This window comes from Manduca sexta, chromosome 21 (genome assembly GCF_014839805.1).
Source record: "Manduca sexta isolate Smith_Timp_Sample1 chromosome 21, JHU_Msex_v1.0, whole genome shotgun sequence".
In the NCBI taxonomy this organism is placed as follows: domain Eukaryota; kingdom Metazoa; phylum Arthropoda; class Insecta; order Lepidoptera; family Sphingidae; genus Manduca; species Manduca sexta.
Window position 1 is genome coordinate 8,424,348 of NC_051135.1, and position 15,599 is coordinate 8,439,946.

The 15,599-nt window shown below is 34.1% G+C and overlaps 1 protein-coding gene across 1 annotated transcript; it reads right to left on the reverse strand.

Moving 5' to 3' along the window:
* Nucleotides 1–4,685: 4,685 nt before the first annotated feature.
* Nucleotides 4,686–13,233, reverse strand: LOC115448039 (venom peptide BmKAPI). Its single transcript, XM_030175336.2, has 4 exons — nt 13,077–13,233; nt 12,448–12,642; nt 5,246–5,428; nt 4,686–4,897 (listed from the first exon to the last, which is right to left on the reverse strand). Coding segments are annotated over exons 1-4 (444 nt in total). The 5' UTR covers nt 13,141–13,233; the 3' UTR covers nt 4,686–4,895.
* Nucleotides 13,234–15,599: the final 2,366 nt, after the last annotated feature.

Here is a 15,599-nt window from a genome sequence, read left to right on the forward strand (position 1 = left end):
TCGATTCGAACGCTTGTAATGACAAAGAAAAAACGGATAGTAAACGGACTAAGACTCCGTGACCTTACCAATATTGTGACCGTATCGCACCGTGACAAGATTTAAGTTATAGAATTCATAAATTCCGAAATTATGAAAACAATATTAAACGCAATACCATTTAGAGCAAAAATAACTTAACCTACATATAAAAATTGTAAATGATACAAACCCATATTTAAAAAAACCGCCTTCAAAAACCACTACAAACCAAAAAATAATTTAACATACAATGTAAATACTTGTTTCCATTTTACAAAAAAAATAAAAACTCGAATTGCTAACCTCCTTTTTTGAAGTCGTTTATAAACTAAATTAAATTAAGCGGCAATAGCCTATTTGGATGTAGGATGGAGTGTCGAGACGAATGTCCGCAGGTTTAAATCTCAAGGGCACATACAATGGACTTTAAAAAACATATCAATTCACACTAGGCCAACGTGGTGAACTAAGACCTAATCCTTCTAAGGAGTAGAGGAGGCTCGTCCCCAACAGTGGGACAGTATATAATATAGGCCTAATATTATAATATAAAAATTAAAACAAGATACCGCGGTACACTATCATTATGATAAAGTAGACTCAAGACATTTTCCATTCTGCCGACTAAATGGATTATAAACTTTTCTAATTTGGCAGCGATCCTACTAATCACTATAAAATTTCTCACACTAATCATGTTTTAAGTAAATTAGCGTCATTCGTCTTCAACTTAGCAGTTTCTTTAGATGTTTCCCAAACCGTTTCAATTAGACTAAAATACCTTTAAGCTGCGTATTTTAGGATGTCTAAATAGGCCAATCTTGTATTTGAAATTAAATTGCTTTTTCTATAGACTGAAATGTTTATATAAATAAATTTGTAAAGTTTTTTGTAAATATTTTTTTTTAATATAGGTCTGTTTTTTTCACTTTTGCTTTTAGGTTTAAGTAGTCTACGAATAATATTATAACGATTATGGATTATAATAAATATTTAGAAATGTAGTTATGGCAATTTTTTTTTAATCCAGTTTGTGTATATGCCAGTGAGTCCATATTAAACGTAATCTTCTTAAAAAATATATTTTACGACTAAAAATACAAAATCATTATATACTAATACTTTATTCAATATTAGGTGCTTATCTAATTCCATTTTGTATGTTTCAGTACACCCTAGATTTTAGCTCGGACGAATAAGTTAAAAAATTCCATTAAAATGGTCTTACACTAACTCGGTTTGGGATTTTCAGAACCACTATTAAAAGTAGGGAGTAAGTAATATGGACTATGGACGCTTATACATTTTTTAACTTAAAACTACTTAATATTAAAGCTATAGATATACCAGCCTTTGCTCTAGACTTTGCCCGCGTTAAAGAGTTTTTACGGGATGAGAGCCCAGCTATATATTTTCCCTAAATAAAAAGTAGCCTATATCCTTCCCAGGGTACTATTTCATCGGCATCAGTTCAGTTGTTTTTGAGTTTATTGCATTCAGACAAACGACGCGGAGCATCAGTTTTATATAAGAATAATATTTGACGAACAAAATAACAACTCAGTATCGTAGATTTCCTAAATTCTTTAAAACTATATAACGTCTTGCGGCGTATTCCTTCTCAATATCAAGGGTCCTGGCTTCCCTTCTGTATAACTTTCTCTTGAAACATTGCATACAATATATATCAAATAAATCTCGATTGTACAAAGTATCATTTACGAACGTTTACACATGAAACGTATAATTTTCTGACAACACCTTTATTTCTCTGTGACATTACTGAAATTTCAAAGTTATAAAAGTTTGCAAGTACAGGAAACTTGTACGGGCGTTAGGGCAAAATTGATATTTTAATATTCCCTTGTTGTCAGTTTGAATCAAATTTCAAAGTAATCTTCGCATTATTTAAGTTTCCCGTGAATGTACAATGATTTATAGATTGTTGCGAAGTTCAAAGGAGTTTGTACAATGGTTCCATTTAGGAGATTTGCAGACTTATTTGTTGAATAAATGTTTGTTAGTTTATTTTAGGAAATTAAATTTACTTATTGTTTATATTTGCTCCTGCGATTGCTGGGAACAAATTTTGAATTTTTAACTGATCCATTTAGTCATCACTTTCGTCACAAACATAGTGTAATGCAAATTCATTTTAATGTTTAAAATTATACTGTCTAGATACGCGGCAATATAAATCCATATAAAAGACACGCATAATTGCCGCGTTGAAGCCGCGCGACATTTTTGGCAATTTAAAGACACTCTTATGTCTGTTACTTCAGGGTTGTTGGAGTTGTGGCAATTCTAGATTAATGAAGCAGCGTAGCTCTCAGCGGCTATTGGGAGGCGTCCTAAGATGTACGGTAAGCAAAAACAGTAATAACAAAAACTGTCTGTTTTTAGGACTATAATCGATAAACAAACGGCTTTGCATAGAATAAAATAGTATTTTATAAGAAAGCTAGCTGTAGTCAGTTAGTAGGCATAGGAAATTCCTTTTTGTGTCAGTCATAAATCAATCTTGTGTGCGGAGGCTTTCCGAAGATTCCTTAAAGTTTTTGTTGCGATCCGTGCTGAGATAACGTGATACAGAGACGAACCTTTTTCAAATTTCAAGATGCTTTATTTATTGTATATGGATTTAGCATCTGCTCCACGTATTTATTGCTCTATAACATAGGGTTTCTACATTTTTTCAAATATGTAAGTTAAAAACTGAGGTAATAAACAAATAATAATATAAATTAACTTAAATAACTTCTTTAATTTTCAAACAGTTTATGCCAATCATTTCTTATAGGTATCTAAATAAGTTTTTTTAATAAAGGATAATTTCTAATGACCAAATACTTTGTTCTTTCACCAAATATACCTTCCCTTGATCCACGTAAAGACTGATTAATTTATCTTATTAGTTCTTATATTGACTTGTGATTGGTGCGGAGTCGCAAACTAAATAATTGACTCGGCTAAAGCGTTTCTTTCCCCAATTGTAATTGGATCTTTATATTTGTTTTGCACGGTTGCTATGCGCATTTTCCTTCTCTTTCTATTGGTTGTCATTAAGTGAGATATGATAGGTTATTTGTGATGATGTAATTTTTACGATATCAAATGTAATTAGGTTTGTCTAGATTATTTACAGGAGAAATATTTTATTAGGTAGACATTAGAAGAGTTAACTGTAAATATAGTTCTGTGAAAGAAATTAAAATGCTGTTGAAAGTTAAGAAAAATGTTAGTTAAAATATGAGCTATCTTAGTGCAACAAGATATCCACGGGGTCGTACCGTATGCGCCGAAGAAGACCACCGCGGGTTTCGGTTGGTATGCCTGTGTGGGATATACAGGGGTTAGGGATTCGGTCCACGCTCGCTCGGATGCTATACTCCCGTGTGTCGACATTGGGCCGTAAGACTGGTGAAACCAACACTACCGTCCCAATCACCTCCCAAAAGGTCGTAGCGATAACGCGTTTCCCGCGAAACAAAACGGTAATAATGAGGTTCTATGTTCTATGTTGTGGGGCTCCTTTTTCTGTACTTAGCCCGTAGTAGGTCGGGCCGTGGTGCGTTAATACTCGGGTTATAAAAAATAATAAATATCCAATATGTCTCAATATATTTATATATATAAAAATGAATCCCTATTTCCCTTGGTCACGCCATCACGCGTGAACGGCTGGACCGATTTCCCTATTCTTTTTTCTTGTGTTTGTTATTTTCAGGTTTTTACGAAAGAAAAAATTCAAAAAGTTGCGAAAAAAAATAGAAAATTTAAGAAAACTTAACGAAAATATTAATTTCATATAACTGTCGATTGACAGAATAAAAAAAAAAAAAAAAAAAGCACTCTACAAATTCATAGTCAAGACGGGACAACGTCTGTCAGGTCAACTAGTGCTTTATAAAATATATATTTGGGATTCAATGAATTTCAAACCTGCCTTATTTAGATTACTAACATTTTTTTTTTAATTATTTATTTGTTGTACATCAAACATGAAATTACAAACATAAAATAGAAAGATTCCACAGCAAAATATAGACAATACGATTATTTCATTTACTGCCGTATTTAATTAAAATTATAATTATTTAGGTCAATATTGTTCCAGTACTAACAAATTAACAAAAGTTCGGGCTTACTAATTTCAACCACTAAAGTTTTAACAGAATTATACAGGCTGGTAAGTTAGAATACATAATTATTTTATTCTGTATTTTCTTTATAAAATTTTGAAACAAAGAGGTTACTATGTATCTTAAGGCATATGCACATGTATTATATATAAGCTGATGACTCACTTCAAACGCAATTAAATGCAATGTCATTAGAAATTGTAAGCTTTCACATAAAAAAATTGACGTAGTTCGTGCAAGCTGAAAACATCTAAAGAGTGCACGTATCGAAAAACGCGCGTTTTCGGCTCATTTTAAAGCGTTGTGTGTATGAGTCCTTATTTTTGCGGTCGATATAATAAATATTGTAGTATTTCCGTCATCCAAAATGTTTCTGCTTCAAACATTGGGACTATTCAAATAACCGATGTATATGTATATAAGCAGGTACTAGGTAGGTACTTACACACTATACAAAAAGGTATGCACCATATTATGTAAAAAATAGAATTGTACTACTATTAAATAAATAACACAATATAGACATCGTAAGTAGATATTTATTTACATGTTTTTCATATTTAATTTAGATGTTCTAAAATCAAATAATATTTTTTGGACATAAAAAATTCGCATTAACCGTACTCAAAGTGTTTATTATTATAAATCCGTCGGACAACGTTTACGTCCAATTTTCCCCAATTATCTTAACTTTTCCGGCATTTACGCTTCTGAGAGCTCGTTCAATTTTCCTGTAAATAAAGTATGAGCTCCATTGTTGGCATGATAATATTTGTGTTGTCAAAACTGGTATCGTATAACGGTTATTCTGATTTTATAATCTCATGTTTTGTTTGTACATGGTTGAGAAATGTAAATTGTATAATTGTGTTACAGGTTACTTCTTCAAATATTTTGATTTTATAAGTATTATATTCGCCCTTATGCCAGTCGGATGTGGGGTTGGCGCAACAGATTTTATACTTTTTTTTTTAACAATATGATAATACAAAACTAATTTATTAAACAATTGAATGGGCTTAATCGTCGTTATTCAAAATTAAACACTATTTTATAAAAAAATAAAACTCAATACTCACAGCAATCTACAGGGAGAATACATTTTTGTAATTCATCGTGGTAAACGTAGTCTTTCTTGCAATCACAACTGTTGTATCGACAGCCGCTCAAACACGTCTTATTGACTTCTTTGTAATCGGAACACGAATTCCCACAGTGGTTACCACACCCCGTGGTGGCGTTGAAGTCCCCACCACAACTGGCTGGAATAAAAAAGTATTAATTATACATTGGCTGTTAAAAAAAAGAACACATACTGGCTGTTTAAGAAAAATAAATTAGCTTCAACAAGAACAATGTTGGCTGAAAAAGAAAAACACATGAATTTAAATATAGAACGGATCTCTCAACATCACTATAGCTTAGTTTTGCAAAGGAAATCAGTGCTGAATATTCAAATGTTTGCGATTTATGTGATTCCAATGCTATCGGAAAGCGTTCATATTCATGAAAATTATTTGTTAAGTAAATGGATAATTATTATATAGTATTTTATTATCTAAAAACATCAATGTTTAAAACTGTAATAAATATAAAAAGTACAGTCTAAATTGAAAATGTTTAAATCAATAATAGAAATAACAAGTTCGATGAAGACGAGCCCATAGCTTAAAACATTTACATCTCTTATAATGAGGCATCGTCTCTAACCGTATTTCTTAATAACAAGCACTGCTTCGGTAAAATATTTATATTCTTAATTTCGTGTTTACTTTTTGTTTAAGTTACGATCCGTCACCATAACTGGCCTGGTGATATAGTTGTATTAGGTACGGTTCTACTGAGGTAGTGGGTTCGCTTCCCGGGTCGAGCAATGTGATATTGGGTTTATGTACTCAATATCAGCCCGGAGTTTGAAATATTGGCGGATGGCTCGCACTCTATCGCATCATGGAATGGGAGACGTATGGGGACAATTGGATTAACCAGTTACACCTCCGCCTACCTCTTCGGAGATAAAAGGTGAGTGTGTGTGTTGATTGTCACTCGTACAAAAAGTATTCATGCCATATAAATGGCAGTCAACGTCATCTAATAACTGATAGACAAAAGTCACCCTAGCCTGTAAGCATTTATTATTAATTACTAGGGAAATTTAGCATGCCGCGGTTAGTGAGCTTCGAACCGATCAAATTATTCATTTGTTTATTCATCATGCAGCCCTCTATTTACCTGACGTGGAATGTATATAAATAATATTATTCGTATGATATCATATGCCATGTATGCTATATGACACACCTAAACCTGAGTCAAGATGGTGACTGCTTTCCTTATAGTAGTTGCACCACTTTCTACAATATTACCTTGTGTAATAATGATACAAAAACAAAATTCTTTATTTAAAACGTTTAACAATAACCATACACGCAAGCCTTTTATCACCGACGGGGTAGGCAGAGGCGCAACCGGTGCATCCAATTTCTCCAGTGTATATTCCGTCTCATGATGCGCCTATCGCCATATCGGGCATAAGTTACAGATTGCAGGCTGATACTGAGTAGAAAAATCCAATATCACTGCCCGACGAGGGGATCGAACCCGAGACTTCAGCACTGCAGTCTTATTATAATATAACTACGCCATTGAGGCAGTACTGAATCATATTAAACAATACTTTGTAATTCAAGGTGTTGAATTGTGTTTTTACCTACTGTTTATGTGCGGTCGTATCGCTTACCAACAGGCGAACGGCAAGTTTGTCTCGTCATTCAAAGCAATTAACTAATAAAATATTAGACAATAATAGCAGTAGTTAAGACTGTGGTAGAGATATTAACGACTTCCTTTTCTTTGATATCTATCTAGTTCAAGATTATTGTTTGGATTTATATCAACCATCCAATTCCATCATTGCACGCCACAACTTTAGAATCTAGCCGTTCTCTTAAAGATAGTTAAGGGTGTTTGGATTCAGAAGTTGCTTCTGTAGAGCTTATGGTACCCCGGAGCCACCTCTAATGCGTCGATGAAGACTACCGCGGGTTTTAGTCGGTACGCTGACGTGCATAGCATGCTGGTAATCCCGATATATCCGCCTTGTTCTTCGAAATAATGCGGGATCTTAAATTAGTTTCCTCGCGAAAAAAAAAACAAAATAAAAAGGCACATATTTGGATTAATATTGTGAATCATCGGATTTCGTCATTGCATGCTAGAACTTTGAATTCCATGCCTTCTCTTAAATAGTTATTATTCTCGAACGGTAAAATTGGCATGGAGATGTTTTCCTCATACAACGTCCTTTCAAAACCTGTCTTATTTCCTGATCGAAACAATTTAGGGTCCTTTTATAACTTCAAGGCTGGGACTGATTATTACTGTAATATTATATATGTATAGTATTGTTACTATAAATATATTCTTGTGAGGGTATTTATGACATCTTTTGCTATAAAAACACTGAGCGTTTGACAGACCGAAGGAGTTGGTCATTGACAAGTTGTATAAATAGGTTGGTGGGTAATATATAAGTGAAAGTATATCTGTAGTGAGTTATGTTTCCTTTTATTTTTATCTAAATCGTTTTAGATCCTAACAGTATTAATATGTTGTATGGATGTTTATTAGCGGCTACGATCAATTAACGCCACGCGTCGTCACTTGCTTGTTTGCTCTATCTTTAGTAATTATTTAATATAATAATGTAAGTCTTATATTATATACTATCCCACTGTTGGCCACGCGCCTCGTCTACTACTGGGAGGAATTAGGCCTTAGACAACCACGCTGGCCTAGTGCGTATAAGCAAACTTGACGTACCCTTAAAATTCTTATAGACAACTTCTCAGGTATGCAGGTTTCCCCACCATTTTTTCCTTCACCGTTAAAGTAATGGATAATTTACAAAGAATCTTTAGTAATAACATTGGCTGTAATGTTTTTAAACCGCAACACACTAGTAGACGCTGGTGGTGGTGGTAGAAATAGACAATGTACATTACCTATTAAGACGGACTCTCCTTCAAGAACTACCAAGTTTGCTATTGTACTATGTTAACTATTGAGAAATCTCCTAGGTGGCATACTATTAAAGCGTCTGTCTAATCCATTTTATATGCTAACGGGTTAAGTTGGCAACTAGTTAGAGCACTTAGTAGTTTAGTTTTTATGATGCTGCTGCGTCTCTATAACCTTTGTCTCGGCTTGAATTTTTTATGCCGGCAGTGTCAGTGCAGCCCATTAGGGCTCGGCTAAAATGGAAAAGGTTTGAAAGCGTAACGTTATGTCAGACATTTTTGGTGTACATGGCAGACAGAAAGTTTATACAAAATTACAACTTTATATGCAATTTAAAAAATAGAGAAGGAAAATACGTTGTTGAACAGTGACTATTTTTGCAATACCTGTAAATGACATGAATTATAATTGGCAAAAATATTACTTTACTTATATTTTTCCTGCTGTGAATAATATAATATAAAGGTATATTGTGCTAAAGAATCAACACGATTTCTAGAATTAATAATGACAGCCAAACAAAAAGACTTCTTTGCTAATTAAAAAGAATTCAACCATGAAATGAATTTTATTTTTGTCTGGAACAGTCGCTAAGTAATGTATGCGGTAACTCGTAATTCAACCACGGCTTTACTCACTTCCAAGCGCAAGTTTGAAAGCCGATTTCAAATAACCAACTTTGATTCAAAGTGTACTACTTATCTAAGTGACACAGTATTTGAGAGATTTAGTTCGGTCTTAAAACACTACAAATATATTAAATACGTGCTATATAATAATAATATCAGCTCTGTATTATATACTCTCCCACTGTTGGGCACGGGCTTCCTCTACTACAGAGAGGGATTAGGCCTTAGTCCATCACGCTGGCCCAGTGCGGATTGGTAGACTTCACACACGCTCGAAAATTCCTATAGAAAATTCCTCAGATATGCAGGTTTCCTCACGATGTTTTCCTTCATCGTTAAAGCAAGCTATAATTCACAGAGAATACACACATAATTTTTTGGAAGAGTCGGAGGTGTGTGCCCTTGGGATTTGAACCTGCGGACATTCGTCTCGGCAGTCCGTTCCACAATCAACTAGGCTATCGCCGCTTTTTTAAAATACGTATTAATTAATTGTGAGCTAATTTTTGTGTCTATAATAATCATACCAGCCATGTATTATATATTACTTGCTGGGCTTCGGCGTTCGCTTTAAGTCCACCACATATGTCTATTATTGCCTGGCAAATTTTTCAATATTTATTGCAAGCCTGAAGGTAGTATTTTTAAGGGCTCTACACCTTCTGTCACCCTTAAGTGTGCTCCATGTCACGGAAGGAGAATATGTTAGAACGATGGTAGTAATTATGCCGGTATCCATAACACAGAGATGCATGACAGGTGTGAAATAATGTACCCTATTTCGATAAATTTTGTATGAGACGGTTTTTTCTTTAGTATTTTCCAGGAACCCATTTATTGAGACGTGGTCGGTTTTACTATTGGAGTCATATATTGATAGACTTGTGGTTAAATTATGCAAACACTTCGGGAAATTGCATGACGATTTAAAACAATATACATTTCAATAAATGTTAGGTCTCTCGTATACGGAAATCCGTTTGGGTACGTACCAAATACCAATGCATCGCTTAGAGAGAGAGAGAGAGAGAGAGATACAGAGTATTAAGTAAACAAAACAAAGATACATCACGCATTTAACCCCGAAGGGGTATGCAGAGGCGCAACAAGGGCACCCACTTATCGCTAAGTGTGTTCCGTCTCATCATGTGATAGGGGGCGAGCCTATCGGGAAATATATTCGGGCTGATACTGAGCAGAAAAACCCAAATATCATATAATACTATTGAAGCCTCTCAAATGTTATCTTAAATCACAGCATATGACTGACATTTAAATTGTCTTTATTAACAACATCGACTCCGCTGACAACTGACCCTCAAACGACAGTTTTAGTTTTCTTTTTTAAATAGCATTCCATACCTTAAATTTTTTCTTAAGATCCTACCCAAAGATGAAGTTTGTGATATTGCCCTAAGTATCTCAAAACATATGTAACGGAGAAGACTGTATGACTGTGGCTTGCAGTAGAATCCAAAACTATTACAGTGTTATTATTTATGGGAAATCGTGTCATTTACCATCAGGTAAGACACATATCTCACCATCCCATTTCAAGCATTATGACCCACTTTAATAAAGTGACATCTTGTGGCACATGTTCGAACTAGTTTTTGCTTTAGATGCCGAGCAAGAACTCAATATTAACTAAGTTTAAGCGCAGATTAATGTCATGCTGCGCTTCAGCCGCTCGTCTTGCGGTAAGTTTAGGACGATTAGTAAACTTTGTCTTGTTTACGTCTTAAAAGATTTAAAACACTCGAATAATAATTTAGTTTATCAAAATGATTTAACACCTTAGTAAAAAAATTGTCAAAATTTATTCTATGTAGTATATTCACACATTATCTAGTAACACAAAGTATATGAAAATTATTGTGAAACCTATAACATATAAAAAATCGTTGTAAAAATGGTAGCACTGTGTATTAAAGTAGTATTGCACACCGGGACCTATACCCGTAGAATTTATTGGAATATTTAAAATTTAAAAACAACCTATAAAAGTACAACAGTCTGCAATAAAGGAATTCTATTTCTATTTCAAAAAGTTAACAAATATATACTCATTCATTTGTTATATGCTTCTCTGTTACACACGCATGCACACACACTCACACATCAAGCAGGCGCCCACTTTTCCCCAAATGTGTTCCGTCCCATGATGTGATAGGGGGTGAGTATATCGCCATATCAGAAATCAGTTTACAGAAAAACCCAAATTTCACTATGCCCGACCCGGAATTCGATCCCAGGACCTCAGAGCGCTGCTGTACCGTGCATACAGTACAGCTGTGCCACATAGGCAGATTCCCTTTTAGGATCTGTTAATACTGTCTCAGGAACTAATACAACTGTAATTATTAATGATAATATTGCTTTTAGCCTATACACAATGTTGGTTGTCAGATTATGACGTCATAATGAAATTACCCATCAAGTTGCGAAATTGGCCCAAACAATAGACATAATTGCTGAAAGTGTAGATATTTGTTTACATTTATGGAATTTTCTGGCAAATACGCTTTAGTGCTTACGTCTTTTTTGAATAATGACATGTTAAAATGACATCACTGCAACTGATGTTAAGTGAAATGAGGTATGAAATGAATGAGAAAAAAAAGAATGAGGTACAATGTAAACTGAATAGAGAAGATTACCTCTCGACTGTCGACACAATTATACCGGCCTGTTGGAACCGGATATACACAGGCTGACCCCGGAACCCGACATACTTACGTGGGTCAGTATGGCGGGTTTAAACACCTTGTGTACGTTGGTCATTATCCGGGCGGACAAAAAATATATCCTATCATTTATATATAGCTAATACACCATCAGCAAAACGTCACAGTAATAATATCTTGTGACGTGGGACTTTAACCTTTTATTGTGACCTCAGTTCCCAAACACGACGAAAAGCAAGATGAGCATTGTAAATATCAGAGCGGAAACAAATTCGCGGTACATCTAACTCACCATTTCACAAAGGCTGTGAAATATTGTGAAAGCAAATGTATCAGCAAATTTTAATTATTTTTTTTTATGTATCATCCCTCATTGCCAATCGTCTAAACTAGATTTAAAATAAATACATGTTTTGGAAGCGTATAGGCATAACTTGTTGCAATAAGTCGACGTTATCAGGCATTTCATATTTGATTCGACATTTAAGTTATATTTTGATTTCAATAAAATTAATATTATGTCCTTAAAGGGCTTAATTAATTTGATTACCTTATATCCGAAAGAATAGTTGACAGTGTGAATTTTGTATTTAGTCATCATATAATTTAAGGTTCCTTGGTTTTATAGTTGAATACCGATATGACTGTAGTGCTGAGGGCTTTAGTTCGGACCCCAGGTCGAGCAATAATATTGGAATTTTCTATTTACTTCTAGCCCGGAATCTCGAATCTCCGTGCCAGATATAGCAATAGGCTCGCCCCCTATTACATCATCAGACGGAATATATACGGCGAAAATGAATGCACCACTTTCGCTTCTGCCTACCCTTTCCGTGATAAAGATGTAAGTATATAATTTAACGTCTAGCCATTACTTGACATTTGAAATAAGCTCTTAAATAAAGGAAAAGTTTAATTATTAAAATCATATGACGAACAACTCACGGCATTCTGTCTTCGGTATGCAAGTATCGTTGGCATCCCTAACATATCCATCGATGCAAACGCATTGCGGCCTGCATATTCCCGTGTTGCCCACGCACGGCACTGGGTGGCCTAGATCATCGCAGCTCTTCGGACCGCAGTGGGAGCATTCTACAAACATCTCGTTCTCTTTGCACGATAATGACCTTTTCACCACTGGAAAAAAACGATTAATTTTCTTTGAAGTTTTTGCAAATTTAATTGGGAGAAATCATTTGGGTAATAGGGTTGCCTATTAGATCATTTAATATTATTTGCATTTTGTTTTGATTTTTATTAAAATGATAATTAATATAGTATATTTTGAATTCATTATATTCCTTAATAAACCGCAAAGTCATAAGGATTTTATGTTTTGGCAATAAATTTGTAAATATTTTTTGCGTGGATGGTGGCGTCATATCCTAAATCGTATACTATATTTAATAAACTTCAAATAATAAGGTCAATTTATAACGTCAATTTCACTACATACTTTATATTTAATTAGCTTTTGTGCATTTTCATAAACACTCTTTGTTGTTACAAGTGAATATTATTTAAACAATTTAATTATATTTTTTTCTTCATCTTACAAATGAAATTCTTACCTTCACTTTGAATAAAATAAATCCAAAATGTGCACACTAATAAAATCACTTTTGCTTGAAACATTTTAAATGATATTTTAAATTAAACGTCTACTTTTGCTGTCCACTTTGCAATCACTGAACTTTCCACAATAGTGCACTTTATGTCTCGGATGATTAGTTTCCTTCTGAACGGGTTATTCATACAATCAAATTGTTTTTTCCTGGTCAAGTCAACTATTAAATCACGCGGCGATGGCGTCATCCACAAATTGTGTAATTAACACCATAAAATAAAGTATGAAATTAATTTTAATTACCTCGTTTATGAACATTGTTTTGTTTATTGGCCATGAGGATAAAATGCGTGGATTCATACGAGAAAATTCAAATGATGTGTTTATTTTTATTTAAAAAGAGAAATGTAGTGAAATCAATTATATATAAGATACTTATTAGAGCTTTTTTTGAAACTCTAAAGTCTATTAGTTCTTGTACTTTTTTGCTTTGTGACAAAATAAAGCCCTCTACGGCCTTCATATTTTTAACACAATTATAACTTGGATGCCGAGGTTGAGTGTTGACTGGACGATCAAAATATTCTGGGGCTTAACGTCCAATTTTCTATGTTTGCCTTCAGTATTCTTTGAAGCTCTAACGGATTTTGTTGTGAAATCCTCTTACCCAGTTTCCCACGTTCAACCGCATTATAGTTATTGCTTTTGACTCGCTGCATTGTTTTTTCTGTTTATTGGTTGTATTGAATACATTATCGGGTGTTTGTTTCTTGGCTATCTTTGTTTTCTTTCGAGACAAAACAAGCTTGAGGTTATTTGAAACGGAATTATTTTTGTCATGATATTTTTGTTGAATTTGTCGATTACCCTACATTTGGGTATTTTTTTTCACCTGCAACTAACTCAAGAGTAGACACGAATTCCCTCACTTTCTGTAGAGTAACTCCAACTACATCAACACTCATACCCGTGTGTCATTAAGTAAGGCCCTATATTCCTTTGAAACAGAAAAGCTTCATTAGTATTCACATGCTGTGCAACAATGCATAATACCACATTACGATGGTAATTTTGATAACATTTTCCTGTTTTAATACGTTTAAAAATGCGAAGCATATTTTTCCATATGAAACATCATAAGGAAAATATGAAACCGAATCAATCATAAGATAAATTGCTTAATACAGGAAATGCGTTTAAAATTACTTGATCAATCAGCAATTGAATATAAGGAAAAACATAAAAAGTCTATTTAAAAATAATATCTGGTGAAATGGAACGCAAATTCCAGTATTTTCCATGGGATTTTTTCACAGCAATGCAACTGGCCAGTTAATAGGCTTTGAAAATAGAATACTGGAAGCACAGAAGGGGCGTCTGTAAATCAAAATCGTCACAAATTTCATAAAAGCGCCCCAGCGGGCAGGAGTTCCCAACTTCGTTTTGTCGCGTACACTCCACTGGCGTTAGAAATTAAGTTAAATTGGGGCAGTTAAACACAAAAGTTCGATTGAAACGCGGTGAAATGGTTCGCAGAATATGATTAGAGATGTATATCGCTCTCGTTCAGTAAGTTGGAGAGGAAATTATGAATGTGTATGATCATTAACATTTCATAGGGATTTACACAACAGAATTATAAATTCCTTTATAATTCTGTTGTGTATGGCAGGAATAGATTATAATTATTTAAGGATTGTTAATTAACGATTTTCTGGTTGATTAATTCAGAATTGTTGTTCCTTTCGTGTGAAAAATCGGATAACAAGAATTAAAATGAGTCATATCGCTGATTAGTTCTATATTCAGGAAGGAAAAATCTAAAAGTAAATAAATAACTTCTTTCCAAAGAATGATTTTCTTAGGACTTGTCCAGAAAGAATATAATTATAATTGCATTAATAGAAGTATTAAAATTTGTTTTTTCCTTAAACATTGACAAGTAACAAGCTGTCTAGCTGTAAAGCGGCGATAGCCTAGTTGAGTGTGGAACGGACTGTCAAGACGAATGTCCGCAGGTTCAAAACCCAAGGGCACACACCTCTAACTTTTCTATAATCATGTGTGTATTCTTTGTGAATTTATCATTCGCTTTTACGGTGAAGGAAAACATCGTGAGGAAACCTGCACATCTGAGAAGTTCTCTATAGGAATTTCGAAGGTGTGTGAAGTCTACCAATCCGCACTAGGCCAGCGTGGTGGACTAAGGCCTAATCCCTCTCAGTAGTAGAGGAGGCCCGTGCTCAGCAGTGGGCAAGTATATAATACAAGGCTGATATTATTTATTGTTAAGCTGTCTAGGTACAGAGTCAATAATTTTAATGTTGTGGTAAATTATAACTAGTGTTCAATAAATTCTATTGTTATTTAACATCTATCGACCCGAACATTGTGTGGCCGCATGCTCTTCCATCTTCCTTACTATATCACGTAATCCTATACAATACTTGATGACAAATTTCAAATAATTAAAGAGTTCTGTCCAAAACCTTACCAGAATTTGGTTTGACGGTATGCAAAGATATTG